The sequence below is a fragment of the Panthera tigris genome, chromosome A2 (assembly GCF_018350195.1).
Source record: "Panthera tigris isolate Pti1 chromosome A2, P.tigris_Pti1_mat1.1, whole genome shotgun sequence".
NCBI lineage: Eukaryota > Metazoa > Chordata > Mammalia > Carnivora > Felidae > Panthera > Panthera tigris.
This window is the reverse complement of record NC_056661.1, coordinates 53,778,798-53,792,253: the sequence shown is the minus strand read 5'-3', so window position 1 is coordinate 53,792,253 and position 13,456 is coordinate 53,778,798. Positions and strand designations below refer to the sequence as shown.

Genomic DNA, 13,456 nt, shown 5'->3' with positions numbered 1-13,456 from the left:
CACCCCTCAAAGCCCAGCTTAAATGCCCCCTCTTTTGGGAAACTTTCCTAACCCCTCTAAACATAGTCGCTTCCTCTTCAGCAATGCCAGGTGGTTTTTTTGTTTGTTTTTTTTTTTAAAGAGAGAGAGAATGGGCAGGGGAAAGACAGAGAAATAGGGAGACAGAGGCTCCAAAGTGGGCCTGCACTGACAGCAGCAGGCCAGATGTGGGGCTCAAACCCACGAACCATGAGATCATAACCTGAGCCGAAGATGAATGCTCAACTGAGTGACCATCCAGGCTCCCCAAGACATTTTTATTATACTATGTGATGATAGCTGTTAAATAACTTTTAATCTGTGCCCCTTAAATCCTTATTGCACCAAATAGGCTCTATCTCAGTAAATAATCGGCAGAATGGGTGTCTCTATCCTTTAGGTGGCCGTGAGCTCCCTAGTGGCAGCTCTGATCCAGCTCTGATCCTGGCACTCTGACACAGTGCTGGTGCTCAGTGAATGCCTGCTGAATGTTGAGCGATAATAAGAACCACCAACATTTACTGAGTGCCAACTGTGTGCCAGGAGCAGCCCTGAGAAGCTGCAGGACATAACTCATTGAATCTTGTCAACAACCCTATGATGCAGACACGAACTATTTTCCTCATTTTTCCCAAGAAGAGAAACAGACTCAGAGCAGATTAAATTGTCCCTAGGTCAATGTGCCCAGGGTCACACAACCTGGAAGTGGAGGTGCAGCATTTGACCCAGGCCACATGGCCCACGTGCCTGCTCTGAAGAGCTTGACCCAAATCCTTGTCGCAGCTCCGCCAGTCAGGCCTTCACTGGCCTTACCTCTCGGATGAGGTCCCTGCGGATCTTTGTCTCCTGGTAGAGGAGGGGCAGGATGTCATCCAGCAGGTCCCGGACCAGTGAGGGCTTATTGTGCACAGCCGAGTTGAAGAAAGCCAGAGTGGCCCGGCGCACATTCAGGTCTGGGTCCTGCAGGCTCTCCATGAACTCTCCTGAAAGATGAGAGGGTGTATGAGGGACGGCTCAGCCAAGACACAAATCACCTCTACCCCAACCTCAGTTACCTGATTACTGTGAGCTGGGCAGACTTGGCGGAAGGGGGGCAAACGTGTTCTGAGCATCTACTTTCTTACCAGGCACAATGAGTCCTCAAAGCACAAGTAAGAATGTGAACTAGAGTCTGGCCTGGGTTCAAATCCAGGTTCCACTATTTCCTAGCTATGGGACATTGGATAGCCTCAATGTCCTCATCTATAAAATGGGGGTAACAGCAGTACCCATAGTGTAGGACTGTTTTCAAGATTTAAAATGTAGTGATATCTATCTATCTATCTGTCTATCTAATATACCTAATCTATCTAAAATACCTAGCAGAAAGCTTGGCACAGAGCAAGGATTCTATAAACATTAACTTGATATCATTACAGATAAGGATCTTGAAGATCAGAGAGATAAAGAAACTTATACTTTCACACAGCACTTCTCTGAATATACCTTTCTGTATAGTTTATAGACTTTTTAAGGACTATGTTAATGTCTCATTTGCTCTATAAAGAAAATCTAGAATGAGCGGAATCCTTAAAAAAACAAAAAACAACAACAAAAACTGCGATCCTAACAGTATTTCAAATGATTAACATAACCACCAGGTTAGGAAAGAATGAAACAACTCACCCAAGTAATTTCCAAAGTATTTTGACTAGTTGCCCTCCGGCTAATGACAAAAGACCTATAAACAGATACTGACTATTCACAGAGATAAAAGTTAGCAATTGTCAGTCTACTTTCTGTGTGTTCCAGGATTAAGCGTATAAATATGTGGTAGACAGCAGGAACTGGGCTTTTCCCTGTAAGAGAAGGGTATGGAACGGAAGAAGGCTAGAAGCAGCCCTGCAGTACTGGACTGGAAGAGCAGGTAACACATGTACATGTGTGTCTGTGTACATACATTCACACATTCACATACTTCCTAGTTCTGTCTGTTAAGAGGACCTTGAAGCAATGGCACCCCAGTAGCAATTAGCACACCTAGTGTCTAGATCTTGGATTCTAAGTACCATTCTCCACTAAAAAGAATCAGGGCTCCCTGAACAAAGGACTGATTCCAGAGCTGAGGCAGCAAAGGTTCAAGGTAAGTGTAGGGCATCTTACTGTGCCAAAAAGTAAGGATATGCTCAAAGGATGATGGAAACACATCAACAGAACATAGGAACCAGTCCGAAGGGCTCACACTGGCCACATCTAAGACAAGCTTAAGAATCAAAATAAATGAAGACAGTAAATAGTTATAAGTCACTGAATAAAACAGGAACCCATGAGTCTATAACGATATGAATAAATCAATGAATAAATAAATGGGGGATAAGGAAAAGTTCTTCCGGAGAACAGAAAGCAATCTAACAAATATGGAAGGAATGCTGAAATTAAAAGTCACCATTTGGCAACTGTCAGAAATCACTGAATCAGGAAAGAAACCACAATGGATGCTAAATGTGGTGGGCAGAAATTTGATAGACAGGATGTTTTGACAGACTCAAAAATACTTATTCATTCCAAAGGAAAAAGTAATTTTAGAGTGGAGAACCTGGAAGTCTCCACCTTAATCAGGTTATCAGAGTTACCATCACCAGTCATGGGGAAAACTGCCATGCTGTGCTTCCCAATACAATGCTCTGGGAAGAACATAAAGTCTCCCAGCAGAGCAGGATTCAAATCCAGAGCCGGTAACCTCTGGGGCTCTTCTACTGTGTCCTGGTGGGGAACCTGGCAAGACTGGAGTTCAAGTCGCCTCTCTGAATCTCTGCCTCCTCATCTGTAACATGCGACCCTCAAGCAAGGGAGAATGAACTACGGTGAGGTATACCAAAGGGCCTAGCCTTATATCTGATATGCAGTGAGAGCACGAAAACTGTGGTTCAACCATACAACAAGAAACAAACACCTAGGCAGAGGTCCTTAGGACTGCTAGCCATGGACGGCTCAGGCAAGATGAGGGAATTCAGAACTAGGGGCAACATATGCCCACTGGGTCAAGGGATGGGATGAAGTTGCTGTTGATATTGCTGTGGCTTCTAGACATGTTCTCCAATTCAGAGTGTGGCCACACCTGCTGACCCCTGGTCTCACACAACAGTGCCCTGGCAAGTGTGGATCAGAATCCCCGTTTTAAAATTTTTTAAATATTATTTTAGAGAAGGGGAGGGAGGGACAGAGGGAGAGACAGAGAGAATCTTAAGCGGTACTTAATCTATGCTCAGTGTGGACCCCAATGTGGGGCTTGATCCCACGACCCTGGGATCATGACCTGAGTCAGACGTTCAACCAACTGAACCACCCAGGCACCCCAACACCCCCGGTTTTTTTTAATTTTTTTTTTTTTTACATTTATTTATTTTTGAGAAACAGAGTGAGACAAAGCATGAGCGGGGTTGGGGCAGAGAGAGGAGACACAGAATCTGAAGCAGGTTCCAGGCTCTGAGCTGTCAGCACACAGCCCGACATGGGGCTCAAACCCATGAGCTGTGAGATCATGACCTGAGCCGAAGTCGGATGCTCAACTAACTGAGCCACCCAGGCACCCCGTCACCCCCGTTTTAGAGCTGGGGATGAGATGACCTGTCCATGCTCACACAGCCAGAGAGTAGCAGAGCCAGGCTGTCAACCCAAGACTGGCAGACTTCAGAATCTCTCCACATTCCACCAGGCTGTGCTGCCTGTGTGAGAAGGGCCAGACTCCCAGTGTGATCCAGTTACAGGCCTGCAGGCTCAGAGCTGTGAATGTATGTCTTCTCTAGGAAGAGCCTAGTCCTGCAGAGTTCCAAAGAGAGGGCTCACCAATGAAGTCTGCTTGGGCTCCTAAGTCCAGAAGACTCCTAAGACAGGGTATGAGCTGGGAGCCACTCTCCCCAATTCCAGTAGAGCTCTACCTAGCTTGAAGCCCACTGAAGCCAATGCACGTGAGAGGCTGGTGGTTTTCCACGTGTAAGAGACTGTGTGTTCATGGAGTACCTTCCCCCCAGTAAAAAATGGGGCCTCTGAATCAACTTAGAACTTGCAGATAAGGGTTCTTACCCCCTTACACTTTACAGATGAGGAAATGAGGCTCAGAGGTAAGAAGGGGCATGTTAGGCTCACCCAGCAATTCAGTGGCAGCACAGGGATTTGAACCAGGCCCTGCTGCCCATCATAGAGGTGAGGTAGCCTCCTGGGCCTCAGACTCCCCTTAGCTAATGTGTAAGAAAAATCAGCCTGGACTCAAAGGCTGGGAGGAGGGGACGAGCAGGGCCGGGGGTAGAGGAGTGGGGGTGCTCACCGATGAAGCTCTTCAGGAGGGGGTCAATGGGATGGGGCTGGTCAGAGATGAGGAACTTGACTGCTGTGATGACAGTGCTCCGTGTGTGTGGCCGACCTGCAGGACAAGAGGCATCAGCTTGGTAAGCGGCAGGGACAATCCTAGACACTCAGTAAATGACGGGGTCTCTGAATCAACCTTAGAACCTACAGTTAAGGGTTTCGCACCCCCATTTTACAGATGTTGAAACTGGGACACAGGTCAGAAGGTGTTGAGGCTCTCTGCCTCCCTGGGAGACAGAACTGGACCCCTCCCCATTCAAAACACCCATCTTTGGTGAAGTCAATGCCCTTCCCCTTGGCAGTCTAAAATGCATCCCTAAATTCTCCTGTGGTGGCTGAGAGGAAAACTGCCAGTTCTCAGGTAACCACACTGCAGGACGCACACAGGGAACCAAGAACCCAAGACAGTGGTCAATCCATAGTCCAAAGAAAGCCCTTTGCTCAGGCCTTGGGGCTGCGTTCTACTTTTCAGACACATTATCCTCAGGATGGTCCTATTGATTAACAATAAATGGTAATATAAATCAAAACGTTTCATAAAAATAATTATTAATCTCTGACTTACAGATGAGGAAAAAACCCCAGAAAGGTTAAGTTCATATCTAAGGTTACACAGCAGATCCAGAATTCAACGGCTGAATCTGAGCCCTGGCTGGGCCCTCCTCCTCAGGCCTGCATTCTCTAAGCAGGCGGCAGGTGTGCTCCAGGCAAGCTGAAGGCCAAGGGGATTCCAACAGAACTCAGAACATCCCGAAAGCTTGGGAATGGAGAAGTTACTTACTTTTCCGCTTGCTTTCTGAATATAGAGGCTGAAAAAGGGGTGGGGAATACACTTCCCATTATGGTGAAACAAAGAACCCAGCAGCTGCTCCCTCCTCTCTACCTCAGCACCCAACAGTGAGGGGTTAAGGTTGTTTCCGTCATTTAGCCCTTACATTCGAGTCAGAAGAAAGTTTACACTTTGGTCCCAAGGTGTGAAAACGGAAAAGAGTTACTGACTTGAGACTTACAGTTCTTTCCTCTTTCTCTATCCTGACTGGCTTATGACAAGATTCAGTGTGGCTCATGAAGACATGGACAACAGAACAGGATTAAGTGAATTTAAGATAAGAAAAACGAGGGGCGGCTGGGTGGCTCAGTCAGTTAAGCTTCCGACTTCAGCTCAGGTCATGATGTCACGATTCATGGGTTTGAGCCCTGCATCCGGCTCTGTGCTGACAGCTCAGAGCCTGGAGCCTGCTTCAAATTCTGTGTCTCCCTCTCTCTCTGTTCCTCTCCCGCTCATGCTGTCTCTCTCAGTCCTTCAAAAATAAATAAAAACATTAATAAAAAAATTTTTTTTTTAAATGAGAAAAACGAGGCCAAGGAAAAACACAGGCAAGGAAGTGAAAGGAAGACTAGAGTGAGGGCAGGGAGAGCCACCTAGGAAGTCCCATGAACTTGCTGGAAGCAGGCCATGAGTCTGGCTCTAAGCTTCCAGGCAGTTGGTGGTAAAAAGGCAATGTGACCGCTTAACTGGTTCAACAGGGTGCATGAGGCAGAAGTGAATCAGGGCTTGGAAATGGCGGGGCTGCTCCTCATATCCTAAGACTCTGGCCCCTCAAGCTTCCTTGTGAAGAGCCCTGTGAGTGTAATAGGCAATGTCCTCAACACGTTCTTCTCGTCCATGCAGTGGTGTGAGCCACCAAGCTGCTTCTTATAAACCCAGCAGCCCAGTGAGGGCTTAACTGTGATCACGAACATAACAACAGCAGTTTTTACTTAGTATTAATTACATACCATATGCTATACCAAGCACTTTGCCTTCGTTATGTGAATAAATACACCCTCTGACTCTCTCAGAGGAGCAGCTGGCCAGCTCAAGGCCTGGAGGCCTTTCATTCCCAGGGGCTTTCACTTACCCAAGAGCCCCACAGCCCCACCTGTCTGCTTTCTTCCTCCCTGAGTTTCAGAGAGCCCTGACGTGCCCTTACCGAACCACACAAAACCTGCCCCTGGTTTTTGCTGGACCCTCCCCAAACCCTATGAGTATGGCCCCCGGTTCCTACCTAGTCTATACTGACATTTGCTCCTGGCTCAAACAAACCCAAGAGAGCTGCACTCCCTGCAGGCCAAGAACTCCTTTTATTAACTTGTGCCTGGAGCATGAGGCTGCTGTCCACACCAAGGAGTATGAAGGCGGCATCATGAAAAACTTATTTTTTGTAGGGACGTATTAAGGATTCTGTCTCCTCCATCCCAGAGAGCCCCCAGGAGGGGGCCTACACGTCTCAGGAAACACTGTGTTTTTAATGGCTTCTCTGCCTTTGCCTTATCCACACCAAGACTCTTCAGATCTAATCACTTGAATTAGCTCCCTGTGAGTGAGCCACTTGGGAGAAACTGCCCACCTCCGACCTGGACTGCCTTTGCCCACACCTGTGCCCCTACCTGCAGCAAGCTGCTTCCGCAATCGGGGCAGAAGGAATGGAGGGTTCACGAGGACCAGCTTGCCGATGCACTCAGCCACCACTCCCCGGGTGCCCTCCTCGGCACCCTCACAGCGCTGGAACAGCAGGGCCCAGATGTCCTCGGCGTAGGGCTTCAGGCTGTCGGGCTGGGCGGCCCCCAGGGCCTCCCTGAGCGAGTGCAACAGCAAGTACTGCCGCCGGGGCTCAGCCTCGATCTGCCCCAGCAGGAAGGGCAGGAAGTCAGGCAGGTTCCCGGCGCCCACGCGGCCCAGTGCATAGGAGGCGGCCGCCCTCACGTCCTCACTGGGTGACCCCAAGGCTTCCAGGAGTACTGCCTTCAGCTCCCGCTGGGGGCCTGGCCCGGCCACCTGGCCCACCTCAGCCAGTGACAGGAAAGCCAGGACCTTGACCCCTGTGCTCGAGTGGGGCGACCTGGCATCGCAGACCAGGCGGTTTGCCGTGCCTGCCGCCTCCTGGGGACAAGCGGCCGCAAGGGCTGCCACACACCGAGCCAGAGAGTGGAACACCTGCTTGTGCAGGCCCGGCCCGCCGTCCGCAGCCTGTTCGTAAACAGGCGCAGTGAGCATGCTGATGAGCTCCTCGTAGTCCACGCACGGGGGGCGCGTCCCCACCAGGGCCTGCAGGAAGCCTTCAGCAGCTGCCAGCACACTTGCTGGCAACAGGGGTGAGCGTAGCAACCGCAGCAGCTCTGAGAGCACAGGGCCGCTGACCTTGGCCAAAGAGGCCGGCTGGGCCTGGGTCACCGTGGCAAGGAAGTCCACAGCCAGCTGAGCCACATGCATGTCGTTCTCACTGACCAGGGCAGGCAGCTCGGCCAGCACGGCCTGCACAGCACACGGAGGGAGGCTCAGTCCCTGGCTCTGGGTCAGGGCATCCAGGGCAGCCAGTGTGGCCAAGCGCAGCGCCCGTTGGTTCTTTCGCAGAAACGAGGCCAGAATGGGCAGTGCCTCAGCCACAATGGGCTGCAGGTCAAGCCGCAACGGGGACAAGGCCACCAGTGTCAGTGCCTTGACAGCAGGCAGCCGGGTGATCTCATTCCGCAGGCGGTCCAGAAGGAGCAATAGCGATGGCTGTAGGTCATCCCCAAGCCGGTCACCCAGGTGGGCCACGAGGTGGCCCATGCAGGCAATGGCGCGCTCCTTCACCTCCTGGTCCAGGTCAGTGGCACGGAGCCGTGCTAGGGTGGCTGCAGACATTTCTCCAACATATGGCTCAGGGTCCAGCGTCCGAGGCCTGTCCAGTGGCCACAGGGCCCGCACCAGCTCCTGGAGCACCAGCAGGGCCTCAGCTGCGATCTTGTAGAAAGGGTCAGCCACGCAGGCCATCACAGGTGGCAGGAGAGTCGGCAGGTGTGAATGGAAGGCCTCAGCTGGCTCTGTACTCAGCAGCCCCTGCAGGAAGGCCAGGGCATCCATCCGGATGGTGGAAGAGCTGGAACGGTCCGCCAGAGAGAAGACGATGCCTGTGGGGTGGGTGCAAAGGTTAGGGAGCCCCAGGCAATCCCTGGATATGGGTGGGGGGGGAGCACCGGCAGGCATGTGAGCTGGACCCAGGCCCCAGGGCTCTTATGTTGCAGATCCTGAAAAATCAGGGCTTGGCCAGGGCTGAGGGACACAAGGCCAGGAAACTCCCCTGAAACCAGAAAGAAGGGCCTGCACCCCAGCTTTGTTCTCACTGCTGGCAGTGGGGAGCCACCATAGGCTGCTGAACAGGTTACCCATGGGGATTGAGGCCTGGGGTCTGGGTTCTGGAAGAGCCCAGGCTGAGAGATACCTGGTTGTAGTCCATCCTACCTGCGACCAACACGGGCATGTGCTCTGCAAGGCTGCCAGGGAGGACGCCTGCCAGCTCAGTGAGGAGGCTGAAGCAGCCCTGGCGGGCCCTGACACTCCGATCCTTAAGCTGCCGCTGCAGGGCCTTGATCACGAGAGGCACCTGTGGGCAGATTGAAGGAGAAACGTGACCACCCAGGAAACCAGGGCGTCCCACCGACCACTGGGGAGCTTTGCTGGGGCACATGCCCATGGAGGACCCCCAGTGTGAGAGGATCACTCCATCTCAAGCTTTCCATCACTCGCTCCATACACAGACCCTCTGTGGTAGGAAGTATTCCTGGGCTCTTTACAGATAGGGAACAGGCAGAGAGAGGTTAAGTGACTTGCTCAAGGTCACCTGGCAGTCTGGCTCTCACCCATACACTCCATAAGGGGGAAGCAAGGAGGCCCCTTTCCCTTCCCTGGGTAGATTCTCTCTCCAGAGGAGCCCATCTGTTCACTGAGCTTCAGATTCCAGTGAAGCAAAGACTCCCAGATCTCCATCTTCAACACCAGATTCGTGTGCTAACCGCCTGTCTGATCTCAACGTGGGCATCCGAGGACCTGGAACCTTAAATGTCCAGAATGGAACTCTAGATATTCCCTTCTCCACCAGGTCAAGGAACTGCAGCCCATGTTTTAGCCAGACCCTGGAACTCACATAGACACCTTCCTGTCCCTCACCCTTCACATCCAATTTGACATCAAGACCCAAATACTACTCCTCCAGTCTGACCACTCCTCTTGCCCCTACCCCCAGCCCGAAGCGCCATTCCTTTCACCTGGACAGCAGCAACGGCCTCCTGTTGGCCTCCAGCATCTATTCTTTCCCTCCCTGTGACAATTCATTTCCCACACAGCAACCAGAGTGAGCTCCTTCAAATGGGAATGGGATCCTGTAATTCCCCTCCTGTGGCTTCTAGGCTCTTAGAATAAAACTGAAACTCCTTCTTAGGGGGCTGGAAGCCCTATTTGGGTTGTCCATCTGCCCCTACCCTGTGTGGTCCAGGGGCCAGGCCTTCACCTGCCATGCTCCCCACTATACGCAGCACCTAACACAGGGCCAGACACACAGTGGGTGCTCAGTGCACACATCTCACTGGGTGGACAGATGGTGCGGTGGTGGAGGGATGGAAGGGTGAGCAGGTGGGAGGGTGAGTCATGAGTGCAGGAGTAAGGATGGGAGACAGGAGGAGGCATGCCCACCTGGCCACGCAGCATATGCAGGTTGCTGCCTGTTTCGGTGGGCTCCTCCATGGCCTCCAGCCACCCCTTTGGGGGCCGTGTCTGCCGCAGCAACACAATGTAAGCCCCGAAGACGTCAGCCTTGACATTCTCCTCGCGTTCCTTGAAGCGGTGGATGAGTGCAGGCGCCAGGGTGCAGTGGAAGTCAGACAGCAGGTCGGGCCGAGAGCCGATCAAGGCGGCCATGCACTTGGCCGCTGCCCGGCGCACCTTCCAGCTCATGTCATCATCATCACTGTACTCGTCCTCACTCTCTGGGGCATGAACAGGACACCCATGTGTCCTGGCCCCACTCAGGCTGTCTCGCAGGATGGGGAAGTGACAAGAGAGGGGGCAGGGAGGAGGGAGTCAGGACTGTTTCATCTTTCAATTTTGATTTACACACTATTAGGAATGTTACCTGCCATTTAGTGAACACCTACTGCGTGCCAAACGTGGTGCCAAGCACTTCAGATCCACAACCTCATCTGAGCCTCACAACCATCTTGTAAGACAAGGATTATTTCACCCCTGTAGAAATGTGGAAACTGGGGGGAAACGGCTCACCCCAAGTTACATGAGCAGGGATACAGTTGGTGTTAAACCAGAATCCTCCCTTTGTCTCCAGACCCTTCATTGTTTTGCCTACGTGAGGGACAAAACTAACTTCCAAGTCATCAGTGAGGGTTTAAGACAATCCATTTGGGGCACAAAACCCATCCTTTCGTTTCAGAACTGGCTGTGTGAGGTTTCACTTGTTGGGATTCCAGAAACGACAGTTGACAGGGCCTCCCTTTGGCCTCCTCACTTCCTCCACCTCTGGCCCCAGCCTCTCAAGTCCGGATTCTGGCTTCCAAGCAGGACTACTAACAAGGAAAAGCTGTGTTTGTGTGACTTTCTACTCTTCAAGCTTTCTACTCTCCAAGTACAGACCTCATCAAGTATTTTACCACGCCTCAGGAATGAGGGTGCCTTGAGCCCCATTTTATAGATGACAAGAATAAGGCTCAGAGAGGGTGAGAGACTCTCCTGAGGACACACAGCTAGGAAACAATAGAGCTAAGATTCAGGCCCACGAGGTCCACCCATACATCTGGAGAGACACACATGAGGCTAAGAAGGGGACAGTCCTAACTAGGGACAGTTAGTGTGTAACACACACAGACCCAGTGTGTTCTTTCTATCCGTGCCGCTCTGCAGATGACTCAGACTTTCAGAGCACTGACATCTGGAGAAGCCACAGTGGGCCATGTGGATGGTCCCATGGATGTGTCCTATCAGCACTGCAGATATCCTCGGATGGATCGTTGTTTGTTATCTCCACCCTATGCCACCCAGGAAGAAAAATCCATAGCTCCCTGCTACTGACAAGAAAATGCTCAACCTCCCTGGCTTGGCATTTGGGCTTCAAAACGCCTGTCCAACCTTGTCTCCTACCATCCCATCTCACCCTGAGTGAGATCAGGCCCTAAGTCCTTTGCCTCCATCAATGCCCTACAGGCCCAGGGCCATCAGTGACAGCTAGGACCATGGGCACGAATGGAAAAAAGCCACTGCGTCCATTCCCCATCCAGGTATCTCTCTCCCCCTGCCAGTACCTATCATTCCACTACTAGAGTTTCACTCTGCTGGGTGAAAGCTTCATCTCTTAGAAACTATTACTAAGCAGGTACAGATATGGCAGCATAGAGGTGGAGACTGCAAGCCCAGTTTTGCCACTTCCTAGCTGTGTTATCGCAGGCAAATCTCTACTCTAAGTCTGGGTTTCCTTGTCTAAAAAAATGCAGATAATAAGAGGCACCCGGGTGGCTTAGTCAGTTGAGCGTCTGACTTCGGCTCAGGTCATGATTTTGCTGGGTTTGTGAGTTTGAGCCCCGCGTCGGGCTCTGTGCTGACAGCTCAGAGCCTGGAACCTCCTTCAGATTCTGTGTCTCCTCCTCTCTCTGCCCCTCCTATGCTCATGCTCTGTCTCTGTCTCTCAATAATAAACGTTAAAAAAAAATTTTTTTTTAATGGGGATAATAATAAACACCTGGTTTTCTAGGGTTATTAGAGTGACCATGAAATGAAAATGCTCAGCACACCAGTAGATGATCAATAAATGACAGGAATTACTATCATTACCTTGATCTGTGCAGAGGGTGGGGGCCTGTGGAATCCAGATTATGGAGGTCAGGGCTAGAGAGTGAGGAAGGCTTAAGACCACGGTGGAGGTGCCAGATGTGGTCTTGTCTCTGGCTGGGGGGCCGAGGGGGTGTCCCAGGAAAGCTGCACCCATTTCCGCCTTCTAGCCCCAGTGACCAGTTGGCCACCCACCTTGCTCACTGAATTCATTGTCTTCTGTCTCCATCTGCTCTTCATCCTCGTCACTGTCGTAGTTATAGTTGGGGTCATGCTTCATGTACTGGAGGCAGAGGCTGGTCACATTGGGCACATGAGGACCCATCTCCTTGGGGCATCTGTTGGGGTGGGAGTGGGGAGGCTCTGCTGGACAGGCAGGACAGGGTAGCAGGTGGGCCCGGTGGTGAGTCCTGAGATCTTAGTGCTTTGAGGCCAGCATCCTGTCCCACCCCTTCCCCACCAACTTCCCAAAGAAACCGTGGGCCCCCCTCTCCTGGCACCCGTACTGCACCTACTTTCTCAGGAAGGCCTCAAAGGCCTGGAGGCAGGACTCCCGGAGCTCATCGTCATCCAGGTTGCAGAATTCCTCCACCAGGGGCATCAGGCGGTCCAGGTGGGCCCCTAGAGAGCCAGGTGTATCACTGAGGGCAGGACAGACCTATCCCCAGGCTCCCTCAGCCCACATCACTCAGCTAGTCCCTGCACCTGCAGCCCTGGCCACTGCAAACTCAACTCAGCAGCTTCAGAGTTGAGCAGATGTGGGTTCTAGCCTTGTCTCTGCCACCTATGACCTATGCAACCTTGGACACAGCACAACACTTCTCTGAGCTTCATCTACTCATCTTCCCAGTAGGGACAGCAATGCCTACCAGGCAGAGATTTTGTGAAGATTAATGACATGTTGCAGATAAAGAGCTCCACCTAAGTCTTGGCACAGGGGAGGCACTCAAGTAGCATCTGTTGTTGAAACTATTATTCATGCCCTCCTCTTATTTCCTGCACTAGGTTGTAGCCCTAGGTGGGAAAAACAGAAATGCAGGCACTGCCCTTATGTACCAGGCAAGAGGTGCCCACCTCTTTAAAGGGTTCTGTCCCAGCCCTTCTCCAGTCACACCCTTTCTCATTTTCCTGCCCAACTGACCATGAACCCTAGTCTGACCCTGTGCAGACATCCTTCTTGGGTTCATACTCCCAAGAGTGACCAACAGGTAGCTGTTGTTTGAGAGAGGATGTGGACAGAGCATGGACTTCAGCCTGTGTTCCCCATGTGTGTTCATAAAGTCCCCTGGAGTGAGAGAGCCAGAGAGGAAGGAGGGGTAGACCGTGGCCAACTCTACCCACACTGCCTTGTTCCAGCCCAGAACTCTGATGTGCTTGAAGATAAATTCAACCCCGACTGCAGGATTCCATTTCTATAAAGCTAACCTCTGGTGACAGAAAGCAGATCAGTGCTTGCCTGGAGTG

At 51.7% G+C, this 13,456-nt stretch overlaps 1 protein-coding gene across 2 annotated transcripts in view; it reads right to left on the bottom strand.

The window, feature by feature from the left end:
- The window catches only part of CAND2 (cullin associated and neddylation dissociated 2 (putative)), a 34,022-nt gene that overhangs the window by 7,595 nt on the left and 12,971 nt on the right, over positions 1 to 13,456 (bottom strand). For both annotated transcript variants that reach the window (XM_042979536.1, XM_042979537.1), the window contains exons 6-12: positions 12,508 to 12,613; positions 12,188 to 12,330; positions 9,854 to 10,146; positions 8,627 to 8,768; positions 6,793 to 8,295; positions 4,322 to 4,417; positions 832 to 1,001 (exon numbers count right to left, since the gene is read on the bottom strand). In XM_042979536.1, coding sequence (XP_042835470.1) covers positions 832 to 1,001; positions 4,322 to 4,417; positions 6,793 to 8,295; positions 8,627 to 8,768; positions 9,854 to 10,146; positions 12,188 to 12,330; positions 12,508 to 12,613 — 2,453 coding nt within the window. The remainder of the gene's footprint in view (positions 1 to 831; positions 1,002 to 4,321; positions 4,418 to 6,792; positions 8,296 to 8,626; positions 8,769 to 9,853; positions 10,147 to 12,187; positions 12,331 to 12,507; positions 12,614 to 13,456) is intronic.